Source organism: Electrophorus electricus, chromosome 7, assembly GCF_013358815.1.
Source record: "Electrophorus electricus isolate fEleEle1 chromosome 7, fEleEle1.pri, whole genome shotgun sequence".
Classification (NCBI taxonomy): Eukaryota; Metazoa; Chordata; class Actinopteri; order Gymnotiformes; family Gymnotidae; genus Electrophorus; species Electrophorus electricus.
Genome location: NC_049541.1, coordinates 25,381,099 through 25,389,764, shown reverse-complemented (window position 1 = coordinate 25,389,764; position 8,666 = coordinate 25,381,099). Strand labels below are relative to the sequence as shown.

Here is an 8,666-nt window from a genome sequence, read left to right as displayed (position 1 = left end):
GAAGAGGAGAGGCAAGGGGGAAATGTTTCAGAGGCCAATGAACCATCCTCACGCCTTCCTCACGCCCTCCTTACACCTTCCTCACGCCCTCCTCACGCCTTCCTCACACCCTCCTCATGCCTTCCTCACACCCTCCTCACGCCTTCCTCACGCCTTCCTCACGCGTTCCTCACACCCTCCTCATGTTTTTCTCACGCCTGCCTCACACCCTCCACACACCCTCCGCATGCTCTCCTCACGCGCTCCGCACACCCTCCTCACACCCTCCTCACACCCTCCACACACCCTTGAAACACCTTCCACACACCTTCCTCACACCCTCCACATACCCTCCACACACCCTTGAAACACCTTCCACACAGCTTCCTCACACCCTCCACACACCCTTGAAACACCTTCCTCACACCCTCCTCACACCCACCTCACACCCTCCCTGCCAGCTCACTCTGCTCATACATGGGTTGATCTGTTCTGGTCGGCTGGTTTGCTTTAATACCCTACGACTGAATTCACGGAATAATTAAAAATGTTGTCAGCTCTCTCAACACAAACAAGCTTTACCATTTAATTCACATTTTAGTGTGCCGAGGGCATGTTTAATTTTTTAAGAATTCAGCGTTGGGGAATGTTTTAGATCCCGGTCATATGTCATCAGTATAGCTTTGTATGGGTTTAATCTTGTAGTCAAACAGTGGAATAACTCCTCACTGAAGTTAGAGAAGCTTTGGTTTCCACAAAAGGAAATGTGCAGGTTCCACTGTGGCAGGGTGGCATGCTCGGTTGCCACAGGTTACCACAAAGCTGAACAGAGCAGGGCGCAGGTGCAGGCCAGACGTTTGGGGCCGTATCCTCAGGGACCGGTCACAGAAGTGTCAGTGAAGGTACTTCTCCAAGTGCCCGGCCAGCTCATAGGGCAGATGTGCAGGGTGCATGTTAATAGGAGACGCACACACACACATGCACACACATGCATGCACACTGCAACTGCAAACGCAACATTTGGTAGAGCAAACAGGCTCTTAGATTAAGAAATAAAGTCCAACTGACTTGTGGTCCCAAATGTTAAATCTGTGCAAATAACATCCAGTGTTGATAAAAGACAGGGCTGGTATTTATCTGTAAATAGATAACAGCTCTGTGTCACTGCCATCTTGTTAGTATATGTGGCATGTGTGTCTCACACTGCACCCAGTAATAGCAGTAATAGCCATACATTGCAACTAGGGTTCACCATTAGGGTAACCATGTTATTATTTATTGATTTATTTGTGGGTGGGTGGGTGGGGGGAGGTCCTGTATACATAATCGCATTTAACAATATTAGTAAACTTACACATCCGATAACAATTGTCTTCAGAGCAGTGGCCAGATAATCTCATTTTTTTAATTTGTTTGTTACTAGTAAAATACTATGTAAAACAATTTTTAAAGTAAAAAAACTTTTTTCATGGTCATTGAATAAATGAAGAGCAGTTTCCATTAAAGTCTCTACGTCACTAGACACCTTACAATAATTCTGATGTATAATTTTCATAAGCTCTGTCTGTTTTGACAATCCACATGTGAGAATTTAGACAAAGTTTAAAAAAATTCAGATTTATTAGACTTACAACCCTGAAAATATAATGTAATCAGAGTGTAGGTGGCGTAAGGAGACTGATGTACGTCAAATTATTTTGTTACATGCATGCTGTACATGGCCAAAACAAATCAAGCCCAACCCTCAAAGCATCACTGTCAGCTCTGTGATTGGACATTTAACACATCCAACCCTCAGAGCATCACTATCAGCTCTGTGATTGGACATTTTTTAGGCTTTGTTAAGGCGCCATACAAAAGCCTGTATAGAAGGTCAACTTCATGTATCCTCTCTGGCCATACGCTTCTGTGAAGCAGCTACACATACACGCTGAGAATCGGTGTGACCAATGGTTGCGTGTAGGGCGTGTGCATGATCAACCAATTGTGATGTGTGAGAAGGCGGGACCTATAGTGAATGTTCGGAGCAATACAAAGACAGCCGCACAGTGTAAGGAGACTATAGAACGCGAATGTCAACATGAAAGGAAAGACATATCCCGGACGCTTTACGCATTTTAGAAATACCATCTGGACACATTTTTTAGGTCCCAAAAAGGACATGTCTGGGAAAAAGGACATCACCCAGAATAACCAAGCCAACCACAGAGGCAGGCGTGAGTGCATGTGAGTGCATGCTAGTGCAGGCACAGCATCCGGTAGCTTCCACCCCCACTGACCATCCTGCTAACCGTCCTGTTCGGCGTCGCGTCGGCTGTCCCACTGACCGTCCCGTTGACCTTTCTGCGGAATGTTTTGCTCACTGTCCTGCTCACTGTCCCACTGAACATCTGTCTGAACGCTCCCTTGACTGTCCCGCAAAACGTCCCGCTCGCTGTCCTGCTGACCATTCCTCTGAACGTTGCACTCACCGTCCTGTTGAGCGTTTGGCCGAACATCCCACTGACTGTCGTGCTGGTCATTCCGCCGACCGTCTAACTCGCCGTCCTGCACGAACGTCCTGCTCAGCATCCTACTGGCTGTCCCGATGAACCTGCCATGTGCTGAAGCTCGCCCTTCAGACAGGAGAAGTGGCACACTCAGTCTTTGCCAATTACCGTTCCCAACATTCCCACACAGTGGTGTGGCGCTCGGCAGCCCACACCACTGTTCAGCGAGTGAGTTCTGAATGTAATCAGTGGATTATCAAGCCAGATTTTCTGTAGGGAGAAGCGTAATCCATTCAGATACTGTTATGGACAACCTGTTGCTGAATAATGAATGGATGAGTGCTAGGAAATCCTGCTTGGTGTGCATAGAGCTCTATTCTTCTGCGCCATATCGGATGACAAGGTGAAAGAAAGGTGAGAGAAAGGTGAATGAAAGTATCACACTCCTGGTAAAACCTCACCTGTGCTCCCATAAAGAAACATTTCGGAGTCGAGCCAGGGTATAGGACGCCCGGCTTAAAAACAGGGCGGTTTTGTCATTAGATGGGCTGTCTTCACCGGGATCAAATAACAGATCACGTATTTGAACCTGACATGTTGACTAAATAATTGAATTAACAGCTATTCTTCAGGAGGTGGGGTCTGGCTGGGATCGGTGTGAAAGAGCTAGCATCTCAGATCAGTAACTCACCGGAGGTAACGGAATCGGAGCAGGCTTACAGCAGCGCAGTCATGTGCGAGGTATTGGGAAGGCCCTTGTCATAACATGACGGGCTTTATGTACACAAATGGAGTGCCAGGATTTTAGCAGCAGGAAATGTTTTTATGGAGAAGGGCTAGGTGTTGATGAAGGACTGCAGATGGTGGAGAATGACTGTGAAAGCTCCCAGCTCTCAGAGAGAGAGAGCGAGAGAGATAGATAGATAGATAGATAGATAGATAGATAGATAGATAGATAGATAGAGAGCAAGAGAGAGAGAGAGAGAGAGAGAGAGAGAGAGAGAGAGAGAGTTTATAAGGGTTTATGCTAGTTTACTAAGTCCATGGAGGATCTCATTCCATTCAGCAATTTCTAGACTGTTCGGATCCTCTCCAACACACACAATAAATTCCAGTTTATAAGTACTATTTTACCATAAATCAGCTGAGTAAATCTTGGGAAGGTTAATGGTTATAAAGGGAACATCTGGTAAGGTGTCTCTCCAGAGAAATTTTGCACTGGGTAGCACAGAACTAATATTTTGGTTGTTATCATTAAGTGGTGTAGAAATCCAAGCATCCAGGTGTCTGACAACCTCCTCTGATTTTGTGCTATTTGCTGCAGATGCCCCTGGCACGGTGAAGTTCGACATCTCCAAGGAAAGCAGTGGGCTCTCTGTGGTGGAGCAGGCCAATGTATGGCTCTTCCTGAAGGTGGCCAAAGGCACCCGGGGCAGGGGCAAGGTGTCCCTGCAGCTCCGGCAGAGCCGCGGCACCGCCGGGGCCCGCCGGGAGGAGGTGGTGTCCGAGAAGACGGTGGAGACGCGGCGGAGCGGCTGGCACACGCTGTCGGTTGGCGGCAGCGTGCAGGCACTACTGGACGGGGGCGCCGGCGAGCTACGCGTGCACGTCTCCTGTCCACTGTGTGCTGAGGCAGGCGCCACTCCCGTGATGGCGCTCCCGGACGAGGAGGAGAAGGAGCGCTCACACCGGCCCTTCCTGATGGTGGCGCTGCGGCCGGCTGATGAGCTGCGGAGGCGGCGGGCCAAGCGCAGCCTGGAGTGCGACAGCAAGGTGCGCACTTGCTGCAAGCGGCAGTTCTATGTCAACTTCAGGGACATCGGCTGGAACGACTGGATCATTGCGCCGTCTGGTTACCACGCCAACTACTGTGAGGGCGAGTGCCCGAGTCACGTGGCCAGCGTCGCGGGCTCCGCCCTCTCCTTCCACTCCACTGTCATCAACCACTACCGCATGCGAGGCTACAGCCCTTTCTCCAGCATCAGGTCGTGCTGCGTTCCCACGCGCCTCCGCGCCATGTCGATGCTCTACTATAACGAGGAGCAGAAGATAGTCAAAAAAGACATCCAGAACATGATCGTAGAGGAGTGCGGCTGCTCATAAATGAGGAACCCAGTGCAAAACACCCCTGTGAGCTGCTCCTAAAAAACTGCCCAATGATGCTCGGGTCACGGCGACAGCACGTCTGGTGGATTAGCGGTCCGTGCTGGCCCGCACACGTGTCTCGAAGTGTCGTTGTTTCTGGCTCAGACGATTTCTTTTGTGATATGTCTGTGGGCTGTTCTGTTCGGAGGCTGACCCTTGACTCGAGTGATCTCTGTGGCACTTTCGTATAAATGTAAACAAGACTAAAAACATAATATATTTTTGTTATTTGAAGGGGAGTGGGAAGAGTAAGTGGGAACAGGTGCATGGTCAAGATCAAACGTCATTCCATGTTCTCTGCGCCGCAATAAAGAGTGACGTCTCGGAACTACGAGGCCGAGAAAATGAACTATGCAACTTGTCATGTGTTGTTATTGGATGTCTGTTATTTTTTCCCCATTCATGTTATTTTTATGGTTTTCTTGTCGGGAACCCTTTCCCAACAAAAAGAGTTACTTTTATTTCCTTTTCTTTAAAAAAAAATACTTGAAAAAAAGTAGTTTGACCAGGTGGTTTGACCTGGAGCCAAACTCTTATTATTATTATTATTATTATTATTATTATTATTATTATTATCAATTCTTATAAATTATGAATGTTGATGAAAAGTGATGAGAATTTGCACTAAACCAACATTCTTATCATATCAGCCATGCAAGATTATAATGATGTACATTTGGAACTTACATGTAGTATACCAAAGAACCTACTAGCTTTCACTAAAAGAGTCAAACTGTCCAGCCTGGCTGCGGCATTAGTCAAATTATCCACAATACATGGCCAACAAAATGTTTCAATGTAACAAAAGTCTTTTTCATGTCAGCGTTTTCTTAGTTTCCCACAGTCTACGTGTTGTCCCTGGCTACATTGCCGTCTGACAGCTATCCAACAGGCTTTATGCAAAACCGCTTTCTGATTGAGATGTTGTTCATACAGCGAAACGAAATACGGGGGCATGGAAAAAGTGACCATGTTTGTCTTGACAACACAAACAGCAAGACATGGAAAGAAGCTTTTGGATATTAAAAAATGTTACCTTTGTATGTACAGATATCAAATATGTTACAATGCGTTGTTGTACAAATCAAATATGTGCTTGTTATGTTTTATATCTAATTTATTTTGCAGCAAACTCTTTGCTTCATTATTAAAGCTACATTGTAAAAAAAATTCCTGATTTTGTGTTTATATTGACTTTATTCTTCAGTACACGCACATTACCAACCCATAACACTTGGTTTCTAAATGAATTCTACTTCAGCATACTCCCTTTGTCCCGTGCCGTTACGGAGCTGAGGGCCTGATTTCCGCACCAAGCACATATGCCAGAGTTGTCACCTCCTGAGGCTGATGTGGTGGGTAGCCTATAAAATCCCGTCTTCTGGTCATCCTGTCACTCCTCTCAGAGACAATGGTTACCAGTGCAACCTTCCGCTCTAGCCAGATGAGTTTACTGTGTTTCCTGTTGGAGCAGTTTCCAGCGGGGCGAGACAATTGTGGGCTTGTGTCATCAAGTAGCTCAGAGGTATTAATTTTCCGGAGGTGTAAAATAAAATCTCTGAGATCCGATGAAAATGAAAGGGTGAACTTTAGCTTCCAGTGTGTGTTATAAAGGAGCAATGCGTGTTATAAACAAACACATGTGTGTTATAAACTAATGTGTGTTATGATCAAATACCTCAGAGATTTCAACGTTCCGCTGAATTTCCCGCTGAATGTGTCATGCACCCTTCAAATGGGATAAATTCAACTTCTGTAGTGATTTGTGCACATATAAACCATTTAGTTTGAGTCTTAATAAATATCATCAAATGATAATATTTAAATATTATCAAGACATTTTACCACATCACACCCATTCCCCCTATAATCAACAATAAGAGATGCTTCACTTCATCAGATCATTGTGTATTCGTCTTAGACTCTATTATTTTCACCATTTGTTAAAGCTCATGACGTCACATAATTTCAAGCCCTTTTGGCATATGTAAGGGGTTTAGGGGAAATATAACATGGGCCTTTTTAGAGCACTCACTTTTCTTAGGCCAGACGTGTTTGTGAAGTGCACTTGTGAAATAACTAGTGGTGAAGTGTCTGTGTTTTCCGACTGCAGCATTTATGCACTGCAACACATGAGAGTCAACCTCGGCAGTGATGCGGCTAAAAAAAACAAACCCAAAAACCCAAAACAAAACCACATGTCTGCATTTAGTTAGTGTAGCATAGGGCTATACTGAGGGACAGCCCTGCTGACCTCAAGCTCTTTATGGTACTACTATTGCGGGTCAAGTGAAGACAGACGTGGTTGAGCATTCATGCTTTTGTTAACCTGGGGCCTGCATGGAGAAGAGTTCATCTGTGTTCCTTCGCAGGCTGGGGGCTAAACCAATAATAGACCTTTCAGAAAGTTCCTTTACTGTAAGACAGATCATAGACTGTAAGACAGATAATATTAACCTAGTTCAAAAAGCATTTTTCCCATTTAGTAATAGTCAGTTCTTACTGTGATAATACAGTCTTATTAGGATTACACAGCAGCAAAATATTCTTAAAAAGTAATGATTATTATATTGATAATAGTGCACTAACCTCCTTCTAATGACCATGCATTTTACTGTATAACCAATGTCATGTTATAGTCTCAAGAGGTGCATAAACAGGAGTGTGGACCAAAATGTTGCTACAGAGGGACCTGCTGAGAGTTTTAAGACAGACATTTACATGCGATTCACCAATGAACTTGAGTTAGATGGTTTGGCTCACATTTGGTAGATGTCCTTCATTAACGGGTGTGAGACAAAATTGTGGTACTTTTGTTTATTGCCAGAATGAGCCAACCACTGACCCCCCAGTATCTTCAGTTTCCTCACCACAGACCCTTGCTGAGCTGTATCACAGTGGAGTTCATATTGATCCAAAGGCCTAGTTATCATGTGTCCTCATCCCGAGCCCCATGCCCTGACACTGACTCACGGCCTGCGGGGGACACCTGAACTGAATGAGTTATCCCAAGCCTGTCAGGAGTTTAATCTGAGGCCAGATTTTGCCTGCGCAGATCTGTCTCGACACCCGTCTCAGACGATAGAGGAGGGGAAAAAAACGTCCCGCAAAGACGACAAACCGGTCGGCTCGGGCCTCGCTGCGCTGACCTGTGGCAGGACTCACACAAGGTGGCCTGTTGTGTTCAAGGCTGAGAACAACCTCTCCTGTCTGACGGCCTAGTCGGCTTTCTCACTTTCACAATGAGAGTGAGAGTGACAGGGAAATCTAACACTCGTTCCTTTGTTCGTGGGGGGGGGGGGTTAAAGATGGAGCGGTGGCCTGCAGACTTGCCGGCTCCGCCGTTATCTCCGCACGGCCCTGCGCGCCCCCCCCCCCCCCCCCCCCCTCCGATCTCGTTGTCCCAGTGCTGAGGCGTGGTGCGCGGACGTGCACGCAGGGCGGAACGCAATACCTGCTGCAGGAAGAGGGGCACAGAAAAGACATTCAGTACAAAAGGCGCGGCACAGATAAGGCAAAGGCTGGTGTCGGAGAGCAAGCGCTACACGGGTAGCTGCGCTAGCACGCTGACCCAGAACCTCATCGGTGTGTCTGGCACAGACATGTGACGAGCACGGGGACAAAAAGGTTTTCAGGGCATGCTGCCCATTCTAAGCAGCACTATCTACTCACAGTGTCATACTCCCTGCAAAAAAAGCCCAGTGTTAACACATTCACATCACGTATCAAAGGGACATCATGCAGACTATAACGTGCTGGGGCCACTTAGAGCTGCTTAGCCACAGCCAGATACATGATATAGACAAAAGTATTGGGATACATGCACTAGCTTTTAAGACATCCCGTTCTAAATCCATAGGTATTAATATGGAGTTGTCTCTCCTTTGCAGCTATAACAGTTTCTATTCTTCTGGGAAGGCTTTCAGGATTGTGGAGTGTGTTGCAGGACGTTTTGACCATTCATCTATTTGTGAGGTCCAGTGCTGATGTTGGACAAGAGGGTCTGGCTTGCAATCTCCATTCTGGTTCATCCGAAAGGTGTTTGATGGGGTT

At 46.4% G+C, this 8,666-nt stretch overlaps 1 protein-coding gene across 2 annotated transcripts in view; it reads left to right on the top strand.

Moving 5' to 3' along the window:
* The window catches only part of inhbab (inhibin subunit beta Ab), an 8,254-nt gene extending 2,519 nt beyond the window's left edge, over positions 1–5,735 (top strand). For both annotated transcript variants that reach the window (XM_027001257.2, XM_027001258.2), the window contains exon 2: positions 3,793–5,735. In XM_027001257.2, the coding sequence (XP_026857058.2) occupies positions 3,793–4,571 (779 nt within the window). In that variant the 3' untranslated portion in view covers positions 4,572–5,735. The remainder of the gene's footprint in view (positions 1–3,792) is intronic.
* The last annotated feature ends 2,931 nt before the right edge of the window (positions 5,736–8,666 follow it).